The sequence below is a fragment of the Cheilinus undulatus genome, linkage group 17, assembly GCF_018320785.1.
Source record: "Cheilinus undulatus linkage group 17, ASM1832078v1, whole genome shotgun sequence".
NCBI lineage: Eukaryota > Metazoa > Chordata > Actinopteri > Labriformes > Labridae > Cheilinus > Cheilinus undulatus.
This window is the reverse complement of record NC_054881.1, coordinates 3,187,883-3,202,352: the sequence shown is the minus strand read 5'-3', so window position 1 is coordinate 3,202,352 and position 14,470 is coordinate 3,187,883. Positions and strand designations below refer to the sequence as shown.

The window sequence follows — 14,470 nt, the reverse complement described above, 5'->3', positions numbered from 1 at the left end:
AGAGTCAGCCTAAACGGGCTAAAAAGATCAATCAAATCTGGTGAAACGCTCCAGAAAAAGCAGGTCAAACACGCCGGTCTTAAAAATCCCACCCAGTCCGATCAGGCTGCATCAGTTATTTCATGAATCTATGTTTGCAGAGCCAATCAGGATTGTTGTGAGTCATTAGAAAAAGAAAAGTGTTCTGTGTGGAAAATGCTAATCATACAGCTGTCAGACTGATGTTAGCTTACAGGCTATAAAAGGAAACGTGGCAGCTTTGATACTTCAACCATGAAGTCACCTGAAAGAAATAAAGCAGGCCTGGAGACGGCTGGATAAAAACAGCCAAAATAAAGGCTCTAACATGGTCAGAGAAGACTCCGGTTTAAGGGAGCAGAGGAAACGTCTGTAACAGAACTCATCTTTAAATTAGCGAGCATGCTAACGGGGATTATCTCATTAAGATGAACACACACCACATGAGGACCGACAGGAAATCAGACTCCAAACACTCACAATGCTCAGCTTTGTGCAGGTCGAGGTGCTGACTTCATACAGCGTCACTCACATAATGCTTTAATAAACGCCGTGTAATCGACTCTCTGACATCCCTCCCTGCTGCCTGACAGGGGCACCTATGGGTGGGTGGACTACAGGACGGGCGGGTGGGGTTCCCCTTTACTCTTTATTCCATTTTTCATCCTCCACTCCTCATCTGCACGCAGATATTAAAACACTCAGTAGCAACATTGCCTTTACTACACTGCTGCTAATGTGATATTGGTGTACTGGGTTATAGTCTGGCACTTTCTTATTTTACTACATTAAATGGGGGGTTACACAAATGAGCTAAAACTATCATGCCAAAGCAGGCTGGCAGAGAAGCAAGAACACCTTTTCCATCATTGGAAGCTTTCAGTGTGGTTCTGTGCTCGTTATTCTGCAGAAATGTGCTACAATTCTGATAAAACTGTCGCTACATCCGAGCTAACTGTCGCTAATCGCTACTAGCAGAGGTCTACTAGCTACCGCCTCGTTCTCCTTCAATGATGCCGATTGGTCCAAACCATGCTCAGTGTGGCACATAAGGTGCTGAATGGAACTTTTTAAGGTGGATTTGCCTGACGACAGACCGTCAAAAAATGGGTTAAAATAGTGAAAAAAGTGGCACAAATGGGTTAGAAGTGGCTAAAAACTTAAAAAGTTGGAAAAAAGTGGTAAAAAGAAGTTGCAAAAGTGGACAAAAAAATGGCAAAAAGAATGCAAAAATGGGCGAAAAGCAGACAAAAATGGCTCAAATGGTACACGGGGCACAAAATGGGGAGGGAAGTGGAAAAATGGGCGAAAAGCAACAAAATGCAAAATGGAAAAATGCAGCAAATAAGCTGCAAAAAGGTGGTGGAAAAAAGGATAAGCGTTTCAAAAAGATGAGAAATGGGCAAAATGGGACAAAAGTGGCAAGAAAAATGGCAAAATTGGTTGAAAGAGGCAAAATAAGTGGCAATAGTGAAAAGGAAAAGCAAGTAAATTATTTCCATAAGAGTAACAATAACAGCATCACACACTTTCATCTCTAAAAGGAATTAACTGTTAGCCAGGATGCTAGCATGAATGCTAACGATCCAACACACATGACTGAAATATCAATAAATCCTAACTGGGGAGGGCCCATTCTCTGGTTTATCAGGGGCCATTCTCTGGTTTATCAGGGGCCATTCTCTGGGTTTATCAGGGGCCATTCTCTGGGTTTATCAGGGGCCATTCTCTGGTTTATCAGGGGCCATTCTCTGGTTTATCAGGGGCCATTCTCTGGGTTTATCAGGGGCCATTCTCTGGTTTATCAGGGGCCATTCTCTGGTTTATAAGGGTCCATTCTCTGGGTTTATCAGGGGCCATTCTCTGGTTTATCAGGGGCCATTCTCTGGTTTATCAGGGGCCATTCTCTGGGTTTATCAGGGGCCATTCTCTGGTTTATCAGGGGCCATTCTCTGGTTTATAAGGGTCCATTCTCTGGGTTTATCAGGGGCCATTCTCTGGTTTATCAGGGGCCATTCTCTGGTTTATAAGGGTCCATTCTCTGGGTTTATCAGGGGCCATTCTCTGGTTTATCAGGGGCCATTCTCTGGTTTATCAGGGGCCATTCTCTGGGTTTATCAGGGCCATTCTCTGGTTTATCAGGGCCATTCTCTGGTTTATCAGGGCCATTCTCTGGGTTTATCAGGGGCCATTCTCTGGTTTATCAGGGCCATTCTCTGGTTTATCAGGGCCATTCTCTGAGTTTATCAGGGCCATTCTCTGGGTTTATCAGGGGCCATTCTCTGGTTTATCAGGGGCCATTCTCTGGGTTTATCAGGGGCCATTCTCTGGTTTATCAGGGGCCATTCTCTGGTTTATAAGGGTCCATTCTCTGGGTTTATCAGGGGCCATTCTCTGGTTTATCAGGGGCCATTCTCTGGTTTATCAGGGGCCATTCTCTGGTTTATAAGGGTCCATTCTCTGGGTTTATCAGGGGCCATTCTCTGGTTTATCAGGGGCCATTCTCTGGTTTATCAGGGGCCATTCTCTGGTTTATCAGGGGCCATTCTCTGGGTTTATCAGGGGCCATTCACTGGGGTTATCAGGGGCCATTCTGGGTTTATCAGGGTCCATTCTCTGGGTTTATCAGGGGCCATTCTCTGGGTTTATCAGGGGCCATTCTCTGGTTTATCAGGGGCCATTCTATGGTTTATCAGGGGCCATTCTCTGGTTTATCAAGGGCCATTCTCTGGGTTTATCAGGGGCCATTCACTGGGTTTATCAGGGGCCATTCTGGGTTTATCAGGGTCCATTCTCTGGGTTTATCAGGGGCCATTCTCTGGGTTTATCAGGGGCCATTCTCTGGTTTATCAGGGGCCATTCTATGGTTTATCAGGGGCCATTCTCTGGTTTATCAGGGGCCATTCTCTGGGTTTATCAGGGGCCATTCACTGGGTTTATCAGGGGCCATTCTGGGTTTATCAGGGTCCATTCTGGGTTTATCAGGGTCCATTCTCTGGTTTATCAGGGGCCATTCTATGGTTTATCAGGGGCCATTCTCTGGTTTAATAGGGGCCATTCTCTGGTTTATCAGGGGCCATTCTCTGGTTTATCAGGGGCCATTCTCTGGGTTTATCAGGGGCCATTCTCTGGGTTTATCAGGGGCCATTCTCTGGGTTTATCAGGGGCCATTCTCTGGTTTATCAGGGGCCATTCTCTGGGTTTATCAGGGGCCATTCACTGGGTTTATCAGGGGCCCAGTCTATTCTGTGTGCGGGCCTGGTTACACATGATAACATAACTCTACTGATTAAAGGAGGAGGAGGTAGACCAGCATCTCCCCTGTCCTGCAGGATAATGGAGTCTGAGGTCTTTGTAGAAGAATATTATGAGCTGTTAATGGACTTAAAAGGGAATATTCTTCTTTAACAGAGAGGTCTGTCCCTGCAGGAATTCTCTGTGACGTTTTCAGACCCTCAGAATAACAATCCGAGCCCGTCAGTGACAAAAATAACAACTTTTACAGGATCAGCCCCTCCTGCTGAGAGAGTCTTTACAGTTTTATTCATAGTTTGACTTCAGTAAAACATCCAAAGCTCCTCTTCCCTCCTGCTCATAAAGGTGTTTACTGCCTGCAGACTGTGGGGATTCGCTGCGGTGGAGACCCTGGCTGCATTTTTCTGCCCCGCCCAGATATGATGTCATGTGTTTGGCGAGCTCGCCGTCATTTGGCTGGTCTGGGGTCTGTCCTTGTTCTGTCACTTCGCTGTATGCTACCTACAGTATGTGGGCAGACATTACAGAGCTATAAGGTCCAGAAAGTACCTGTGATGGTGCCAGTGACGCAGCTGTTTGTGATTACAGCATAGAAGAAGAGGATGATTGGTCTTCCTCTCTCAGCCTTTCTGTTAAGGACGATGTGAGGAGAACGAGTGCTGTACTCCCTCCCTCCCCGCGTCTATCTGAGGGCCTGTGTTTGTTTGGGCAGGGTCCAGCTGTGAGGCATTAGGGACCTGTCCCCTTTCTCTCTATCTGTGTTAGAGTGCATGAGTCGGGTTTTCCCCTCATAAAAGAACATGCCCCACCATAAACAGGGCAGGGGGAGGTTGTCCTCTCCTGTTTTGAGTTTGTTCTCTGGTAGCCCACTTTTAACCTGCTGCAGTCTGAGGAAACACACGTCTTTGTTTCTGTCAGAAGCTGGTGACTTCAGGAGACGAATGTGTCGGTGATTTGGATGCTTGGAGGGGGGTCAGATGGGGGCCTTCAAGAAGATGCAGCTCTGACCTAAATGAGTGCAGATGCAGAGATAGAGAGGGAGGAAACCTATACATCCCCAATAAACACAGCTAATATATAAAAACCAAGGCCCTCATTTATCAGGGGTGTACATGCACGGATGTTTGCATACTGAGCATTTCTGTGCAGAATGCTGCACATTAAAGCACAGCTTCTAGAAGGAGAATAGTGTGCCTGAAAATTGAAGGCATTATGAGTCTCATAGTGCACTTACATGAATGTTTCTTTATTAAAAAACATGCAGATTGAAGCTTTGTCTAGCTTGAAACAGATGTGATGAAAGGTTGTTGAAAAGAAGTGGCTGAAATGGGCAAAAACTAGGAAAAAAGTGGTATTTAATGACTAAAGGTAGCTTAAATGGATGACATTGGAGAGAAAAATGGTGAAGAAGGGCAAAAAATGGGATAAAAGTGGCAAAAAAATTGGTACACGTAGGGAAAACAGTGGTATTTAATGGCAAAAGGTAGCTTAAATTGGCAAGAATTGGATAAAAGTGGCAAAAAGTTGCAAAAAACGTGGCAAAAATGGGCAAAAAACAAGGAACTAGTGGTATTCAATGGCAAAAGGAAGCTTAAATGGGTGAAAAGTGGCAAAAAATTGTAGAAAAGGGGCAAAAGAGTTTCCCTAAGGTTTTCTGGGGGAAAAATATTTAAAATTAAGACATAAAGGAGCCTCTAATTATCAGAAAAGAGCCACACTGATTTAGAGGCATTAGAAAGTGGACACCACCCAAAAATGCCAAAAAATCTTTGATTAAGGCGAAAGTTAATACCACCATGTGTATCAGGGTGTGTTTGTGATGTAAGATCTGTTTGTGGTTAAATTTAACCCCTTTAACCCTCTTCCTCTTTTAAAAGACCCCCCCCATCTCTGCAGGATCCTCTCTGTCATGGTGTAACACACTTAAGATAACAAGTGGAAAAACATGTGGACACTGCGATTGGGAAATTCTCCCCTTTGGGATGAGGATGTAGATTTTGTCACCATGATCCAATTAGACCCCATAATATTCAAAGATAATAGAGCCCAGTAAAAAACAGCAGAACTGCCCTTTATGACTGATGTTTGTGTAGAAACAATGTTCAACAGAACTCCTAGCTGGTGCAGGATTCATCCCTCAGACTTAAAAAGGCACAGAGCATGAACTAGAATAATGTTTGAGTATCAGCTGTCAGACTCTCGGATTCTTCTTAGAACCTGCTGCTCTGGCTGAAACCGTTCGATAACACCCAGCAGGAAACTCCTGACACAAGCTGCAGATCCAGAGGGAGAGTAGACCTCCTCTGAGGATGTCTCTGCTCCGTTATAACAGATAAAATGGTACGAAGCACCGCCGTGTGTGTGAGTCTTACCTTTAAAGCAGAACACTCCGTGTTTGTCTGTTTTGTCAGGGTAGCCGGTCTGGTTTTTGTGCTTGTAGAGCGTGCGGACCCCCAGCAGGCCTCCTCCACACTGAGGCCTGGGTACGGTGACGGGGTAGCGGGCGCTGCCGTCCGACAGCCAGCCGTAGTCGCAGCGGTTAAGCCCCGCCCTCCAGGCTGCATGGAGCTGACCCGCTGAGGCCATCACGGCGTCGTGTTTTTGACACTCCAGGGACGCCTGCTGGAAGGTGAGTTTGTCTTTGAGGTTGGGGTAGAAGACCTCACCTGGAGGCAGAGGAGAGGTGAAAGGCTATGATGAAGAGGATTTTAGGACTTTTAGTCCAATTTGGTCAAAAAAAAACTTAAAACTCACTTTAAATTTGAGCTGCTTCTCATTTAACATTTATACTAGAGAAATAAAGTTACAGCTGAAAACAACAGTACCCTGGAGCCTTTAGCACCATTGGTTTGAAGAAATAACTCGTTAGATTACTCAAAATGGGGCTTAAAATTTCACACACTCCAAAATAAAAGAAAAAATTGTGCTATGATGAAGACTGACTGCTTGGATGCATCATGTTGGGTCCAAAATTTGCACTTGGAGTCAATATGACAACCACAACCAATGGACAGTAAAGCATGCTGGCTTTGCACCTGCATGACGTAAAATAAGCCTCCCTACCTGAGGGTGGCAGTAGTCGATATTTGTCATGCAAACTGTAAACCAATGGTCTAGGGCAGGGGTGTCAAACTCAATCACAGCAGGGGCCAGATTCAGGATTCAGGTCTAACCTGAGGGCCTAACAGGGTCAACATTTAACCAAAAACTGTCAACCTCATTTTCACCAGTAATAAATATTTAAAAAAAAAACAGCACTGATGATAAATCATTTGGAAATTCAAAAAAGTTAAAATAAGGTCAAAATATGACTTAAAGTTTAAAATTGGGAATCTAAAAGGTAAGAATGTGACATAAAGTCCAAATTACGAATTGAAAAAGTCAAAGTATGAAATGAAAAGTCAAAATCATAAGTTTGAGCTGTAATCTTGAGATGCAAAATTGAAAATATGAAATTAAACACAAATTAATTTCTGTCCCCACATCCCTGACTTTTTATGAAAATTCTTTTTAATCTTTACTTTTTCAGATTTTTATGGATTAACAATTTAAACTGGAGGAAATCTGCAGACCTCATACTGGTGGGCCAGTTAGAATACAAATATGATCTTGCGGGATGGATATAATCATTCTACAGGCCAGATTTGGCCCCCAGGCCTTGAGATTGACACCCGTGGTCTAGGGCTCTGGAAATGCAAACAGCAGCATATAGCAGTATTTGCTGACCATTTGCATACCGCTCTCACTCACCATTTAGATGTTTTGTACAAATATCTCAGTGGTTTGCAGAAGTTTGTCTGATAAAAGGCTTTCCTAACATCGGTCTCTTTTCTCCTGCAATGATTTGCCAACCTCAGGAGTCAATAAAAGCACCCAAATACTGCAGAACTACAACCACCGGTAGGCGATGAGTAGTAAAATAGAGGAGGGAATACAAATATGGCCTGACACAGGCTTACTGAAGAAAGTACAGTAGGTAGGGATGCTGCACAAAACTATTGTGTGCATGGAGAAAGAAGCAGCTCTAAAGTTCCCTTTATACATCTCTGATTAGCTTTCACTGAAGCTCATAAAATGCATGACCATTAGAAACTTTTAAAGCTTGTAGATGCACCTCTTAACTTCCCTGAAGCCACAGAATGTAATCCTTATCTGAAGCCTTGGCCACCTCCTAACCTGACAGTTTCACACATCCTTCCATGAGATATATTTCATTTCACAATATCATAAACACCTCTTCCACCTAGCAAAGCTTTCAGAGCGGTTCTTTGTTGACCACTTCTGATCAAACTGCTGCTAAAGCTGCATGCACGCTAATCTCTTCACCGGCCGCCATTGTTTACAGGCTTGCAGTTGATTCCACCAAACCTCCTCCCCTTGCTACCACCTCTTCCTCCTAAAATAACTCTGATTGGTCCGTTGTTCTCTGACTGGGATCAAACATGTCAGCTTGGAGCTTTGCAGGATGGATCCACCTGATGATGGACATGAAATCTGGACGATTCATCGGCTTTTAAAGGTAAGCTAACTCCATCTTTGTGAGTGACAGAGATTTTACAGCCAGACAGAGTCTGGGCTAAAGACACAAACAGCTGAATACTCAGTTGCTTGTTCTGGATTACCTCGTAGTTTGCCCACGTAACAGTACACGTCGTATTGTTCACTGAGGTCACGGAGGCCGTACGATCTCACTCCTGGTTTGCTCTCCAGGTTACCAGAACAGCCGGGACGGGGCACTGTGATTGGGTATCTGAAAAACAATAAACACCATTGAGATGAAGATGTAAGCTGAACCAGGCTGAGGTTTTATTAGTAAATCTGCTGTCATAAATGAATCCAACAGTGAAAATTAAAGATGAAGCTGATTTAGAGGAGAGGAAAGTTTGCTTATTTAACTGTTAACACATTCTGAATGAAGTGCACAGTAAAACACACCTGACGGACTGGTCGCCCAGCCAGCCGGCGTCACATTGGTCGAAGCCATCCTCGAAAGCAGCCTTCAGCTGTTCGGGTTCAGCGATGTCGGCGCCGGCGTCGTGACAAGCTCTCACAGCGGCGTGGAAGTCGAGGGTGTAACGGCTTGTGCTAGCTCTGTAGTGAAACACCACGCCTGGAGAGAGAGAGAGAGAAGCAGAAGAACACCAGATACAGAGATTAAAGAGGTTTTAAAGGCAGGTCTCTATAGTTTCATCTGGAGAAGTTGTTATTCTACTACCTTCAGTTTTTCAGTTTACTGCAAGGACACAATGGTTGGACACTGAACCTGAGTTTGTTTGAAGAGATGCACAATTCAGGAGGAAGATGTGAATGCAACCAAGTACTGGTGCTTTATTTTATTTTTAGTAAAGGCGAGACAGTTTTCTATCCTTAGGACGAGTGAAGTGTACAGAAAATGCCTTTAAATGAATATCATGTTTAAAATAACTTAAACTGGTGTCTCATTTTTATTCTAAATGCATATTGGTCCAAAATATCAGTTTCATCAGCTATGAGTAATTGCAATCAGTATCATCACTCGGAATTAGAAGTGGTTTGACCACAAAAACTAGGAAGAGCGCTGCACGTAAAGAGAAGGGCTTTAGTCCTTGTGTCCTCAAATTTACCACCCTCTGGACACCTTCGAAGAAAACATGTACACAGAGAGAAAAATTGCCATTAAATCACCATACATCAATATTTTTTGGCCTCCAGCTACACACACCCATGCTCACACATATAAAACTCTCCATAATATAACGGGCAAAAATACAAGAATTTGGTGCATGGTCCTACAATGGGTAAACAGTTGAATCTGGTGGAATGCGGTGAAAATGTCACATTTCACTAGACTTCTTCACATTGGAATCCTGACATTAAAGAATGCATGATTTTATACTGCAATGACTGAGATTAAAAAACGTGGTTTTAATGGAAGTCAAAGGGGGCATTTTTGCCTCGAAGATGTCCAGAGGGTATTTCTGACATTATGTAAAAAAATATTAATGCAATCGAATCAATTTTGTTGCTAATCTTTGACCCATCCAAGACTCTCATCAGCACCAAAGCCCCATCTTTCTACTATTTACTATATGGAAAATAATCAGATTTTTGTGATTTTTGCAGAAAAAAAATGAAATATTTCAATAATCAAACAGGCATTTAAAGAGTTAAAAATTCTGAGAACTATTGAATGTTTGGTAGTTTTGAGCAGGTCTGAAGTTGTTTAAGAGATTTATGAAAAAAGTAGAAAAAATATTGATGTATGCTGATTTAATGGCAGTTTTTTGTATGTGTACATTTTTGCCTCTAAGGTGTTCAGAGGGTACAAAATTCATCCAACGGAGTATAAATGACATGTAAGAGTAAAACATTTGGATTTCAAAAATTTAACTAGAAAGAAAAGTTCCTGCAAAAATTCATGCCACAAGCTGTAAAGCCGCCAAAACGATCAGAGATAAAAAAAAGAAAAAGTTGAGAAAAATAAACAAAAATGCTCGAGGAGGGTAAAAGGGTTAAATGAGACACCAAAACTATGATGCAAAAAAATGGCAGCATTTTATTTGGCGCTTGTTGCTTGGAAACAAAGATGCACGCTAACGTTTACAGAGATGTATGGATGGAAAAGCAAACAAGTTCTCTGAAGGGTCTAAGACTTAGTCAGCTGTGGTCTAGACTAACCAGCACCAATCCTAGAACTGGTTTAATGGGAAAGAGAATAAATCAGGCTCATCATTTCTCCAGCCTCTCCTACCTGGTTCAGACTTTGCTCACTTTACATTTCAGAGTCTCTTCCATAAAATTGACTCCAGATTTCTCCACTAGAGCCTGCCTGACTCCCTCCTGAGAGGACTGAAACCATTACAGGATCATTACACAACAGCACAAAGAAACACGAAGCAGGCGTCTCCATCAGAGTAAATGTAACTGTGCTCTGCGCTCATTAGCTCCTTTCTTCTCCGCTGGATGGAGGGTTATTTCTCTGCTCCGAGGATATCCTGGCAGAGCTCAATGCATGTCTGAGCTGTTAAATGGAGACTTGTGTGTCACTCATAGGGAGCGTCTTTGTGTGGGGTGGACCAACAAAGACTCCTGTTCACTATTATGTGGAATCTGTGTAAAGGACCCGGTCTCTGTGGGGTTTCCACTGGAGTAACTCTGATGGACGAGCTCAGGACATTATCAACAAGTCGCTATTTTTATTTCTTTAGGTTTCACCAACCTTCTAAGAATTAAAGAGAGCATGCATTACTGCAGGTATTAAGCCTCTGCATTGGCTACCTGTTTGTTTGAGAGCTGATTACAGGGAGATTTTTATTGGTTTATAAAACTTTTAAAGGTCCTTTTCCTTATTTATCTAATATCCTTCTACCTTATGAGCCTGTAGAGCCCTCAGGTCTCATGTAAGCGGTCTTTAAGGGCTCAAAGTCAGAACCAGAACACAAAGTGAGGCATCCTTTAACTTCTATAGTGAAAATGTGAAAAAGGCAGCATATAATATCCATATTATTCTCCTTTATACCATCAAGCTTCAGCTCCTCCACCCCAGCCTCCTCCTTTATAGACTAAAGCTTCACCTCCTCCACCCCAGCCTCCTCCTTTATAGACTAAAGCTTCACCTCCTCCACCCCAGCCTCCTCCTTTATAGACTAAAGCTTCACCTCCTCCACCCCAGCCTCCTCATTTATACCATAAAGCTTCACCTCCTCCACCCCAGCCTCCTCCTTTATACCATAAAGCTTCACCTCCTCCACCCCAGCCTCCTCTTTTATACCATAAAGCTTCACCTCCTCCACCCCAGCCTCCTCCTTTATACCATAAAGCTTCACCTCCTCCACCCCAGCCTCCTCCTTTATAGACTAAAGCTTCACCTCCTCCACCCCAGCCTCCTCCTTTATAGACTAAAGCTTCACCTCCTCCACCCCAGCCTCCTCTTTTATACCATAAAGCTTCACCTCCTCCACCTCAGCCTCCTCCTTTATAGACTGAAGCTTCACCTCCTCCAGCCCAGCCTCCTCTTTTATAGACTAAAGCTTCACCTCCTCCACCCCAGCCTCCTCCTCCAAAAGGTTTATTTTCTTAATAGTACATTAGTGTTTCCATTAAAGCATGTTTATGAAAAACTGGGAGAATAGCTGTTAAAGAGGCTCAGCTGGCCTCCTAGCTCAGTCCTAGACTCCTCTAGACTCTGGTCTTCTTTCATCTGTCTAGACCTGCAGTAGGAGGTCTGCAGGACTTAATACCTTGAATTGGCTTAATACCTGAATTTATAAGTCTAAATTAGAGCTTTCCTTTTACCACTATTGCCCTCATTGATTAATTTTTAAGTCTTGTTCCTTATTAGTGCATTTTTATGTTTTAAAATGATGCATTTCCTATTTTTAGTGATGTTTCTTGCGTTATTTTTTCTCCTGTTTTCACTGTAAATGTTATTTGTGGCTGCTGCATTGTTTTCTGTTCTTTGGTATAATCTAAATTTGTTTTCAGAGCTTTAAATCTATAAATGATGATATTATGATAAGTAAATGTGACATTTTTCTCATAACACGCTGCCTTTGTGTCTGTATCTGATATAAACCAGTGATTGATGAAGTTTTAAAGCAAATCATTTGCAGGAAAATCACCTCCTGCTCTGGAAACAAGACTCAGCTTCCTGCCAGATGCAAACATCTGGACTCCGTCTCTGCACACATCTGTAGTCTCCTCATCCTGACTGTTAATTTCACCTATAAAACTGCAGGGTGCGTTTGTTTTACTCACCATGGACGCTGAGGTTGACGGTGCCCTGCGTGTCCTCCATCCCGTGCATCACCTCGCAGCGGTACAGCCCGGCGTCACTCGCCCGCAGCTTCACCATGATGAGAGAGGCGTCACCGACCGACAGCGGGTGGCTCGGCACCGACACCCTGTTCTGGTACTCCTTCCCCACCTTTACGACACTGCCCTGGGCCACCAGCACCACCTTCTCCCCCGCCTCCTCCAGCTTGGTCCACTTGATCCTCAGCTCCTCGTCGGGGCTCGGGGTGGAGTGACGAGGGGGCGGGGTGGGGGGCAGTGTGGTGTGGGGAGAGTGGGTGGTGTCAGGAGCGATGGCAAAGTGGCACGGCAGCACCACCCGCCCCGCCAGAGAGCCGGATACAGGAGAGTTCGTCTGCATCTTCACAGACTGAGGAGGAGCTGGAAAACAGGATCCTGCATGTCAGAGAAGCAGCTTTAAGAGCCCGCTACTATTTAATGTCACAGAACCTTTAGACCGTAAAACTTCTAATAGAAGCCCATCACAATTTCAGGCCTGGTCCAGTTTATAAGCCTGGTGTTGCTGCATGCTTTGACAAACAAAAGCAGGTCTCAATTATGTACTTAATGTTGAATTTATGTCTATACATTTGCAGCAGGATGTTACTGTCTACAAAGAAAGAAAAATTGCATCCTCAGTTCCAGAAAAGTTGGGGCACTTCCTAGACATTTACAGACTGTTGTTCGAAGAAGAGAGGATGCTACACAATGGTAAACATGGCCCTGTCCCTACTGTTTTTAGATGTTTTGCTGCCATCAAATACAAAATGAGTTAATACTTTCCCGAAATGGTCAAATATCTCAGTTTAACATCCGATATGTTGTTTCTGTTCTATTGTGTATAAAATATGGGTTTATGAGATTTGACAGTCATTGACTTCTGTGTTTATTTACATTTTAACAGCGCCCCAACTTTTTTGGAATTGGTGTTGTAGTAATTAGTCATTTTATCTGGCCATCTCTATCGTAAATCTCAGTGGTTCTCAACCTTTTCAGCCCAGGACCCCTAAAATAAAGGTGCCAGAGACCGAGGACCCCCACTGTACTTGAAGGTGGTTGAACACAGTCACGCACATTCAAGAACAGCCATGTGGAGACAAAGCCACCCATAAGGGGGAAAAGGGGAGAGGTTTCTGGGACCCAGCTAAACTGGGGGACCATGGAGGTCAACAAAACCATGTTGAGTTAAGCTGTGATATCCATATTTCACATTGAACCTGAAAAATAACACTCTCAACAAAGAAACAAATCTCTTTTTTTAAATCATCTGTGTAGTACACTAACCTGACACACCACATGGATGTGTTTCACACATCCATGTGGAAAAGCTTCAATAGGAAATGTTTGGGAAAAGGCAGAGGCTTTGAAAAAAAACTCAGAGTGTGATTGGATGAACGTTCTGTCAGTCACATCTCTACGGGCCAACCAGAGCAACAAAACACGTGACATAGTCGCTATCCAGCTGCACGTGTGCAGCTAGTGAGGAATAACGCGAAACATGGCGACTATAGACATGTCAGTACCCGACTTTTGTGGTTTTTGAAAAGAAAACAACTCACTGCTATTCTTTGTTCTTCTTTTAACGAAGACATGTCGTCAAGTTCTGATAAAACTGGCGCTTTAGCAGCATCCACGCTAATCTCTTCCTCCATGCACCAGCTCATGACTCTGCTGCGCCTGAAAGTACTGCCCCTCGTCACTGATTGGTCCTGTCACTTTCTAACCGGGCCCAGACGGTTCAGATGGGAGCTTTGCAAGATGGATTTACCAGTGAGAAACAAGGAAACGGACGAATCCATCTGCTTTGCAAGGTTAGTAGTACACCACTTTCCACATTATTATGCAAATTGCATTTTCTCTTATTTTCCTAAACATTAATGCAAATGACAGTCAGAATATTTTTCAAGTCATCAGCCGTTAGAGCATAATTTAAATGTTTTTGAACAAACTTCATAATGATAACCGTTATTTTTTTTTTAAAATAAAAACCTCAAAATGCACTGCTCCACTTATTATGCAAAACAGAGTTTGAAAAGATTTTATTGATTGTAAAAAACTGAAAATGGTCATTCATTGAATTTGCAGCATTAGGAGGTCATATTTACTGAAATCAAAGCTATTTCAATCAAAAACATCTTAACAGGCAAAGTTTCATGTTAGCAAAGAAGACATTTGTGGCTGATTTTCATTATTTTGAATTAATATTTAGGAAGATATGAGAAAAATGTCATTTGCATAATAATGTGGAAAATGGTGTATATAGCCTTCCTAAGAATGTAAATCTATTTTGTTAAAAAAGGATTAAAATGGATTAAGAATTGAAAAAAATGGGTTTATAATGGCAAAAATTGTGGAAAAGGTGGTGAAATTGGATCTTAAAAGTAGCAGAAATGGGTTGGAAGTGGCAAAAATTACATAGGAATGG

The 14,470-nt window shown here is 43.0% G+C and overlaps 1 protein-coding gene across 1 annotated transcript in view; it reads right to left on the bottom strand.

Moving 5' to 3' along the window:
• LOC121524947 (versican core protein-like) overlaps window positions 1-14,470 on the bottom strand; it is a 48,378-nt gene that overhangs the window by 27,005 nt on the left and 6,903 nt on the right. The window contains exons 3-6 of the mRNA XM_041810570.1: window positions 12,010-12,426; window positions 8,209-8,383; window positions 7,896-8,023; window positions 5,646-5,939 (exon numbers count right to left, since the gene is read on the bottom strand). Of these exons, the coding sequence (XP_041666504.1) occupies window positions 5,646-5,939; window positions 7,896-8,023; window positions 8,209-8,383; window positions 12,010-12,426 (1,014 nt within the window). The remainder of the gene's footprint in view (window positions 1-5,645; window positions 5,940-7,895; window positions 8,024-8,208; window positions 8,384-12,009; window positions 12,427-14,470) is intronic.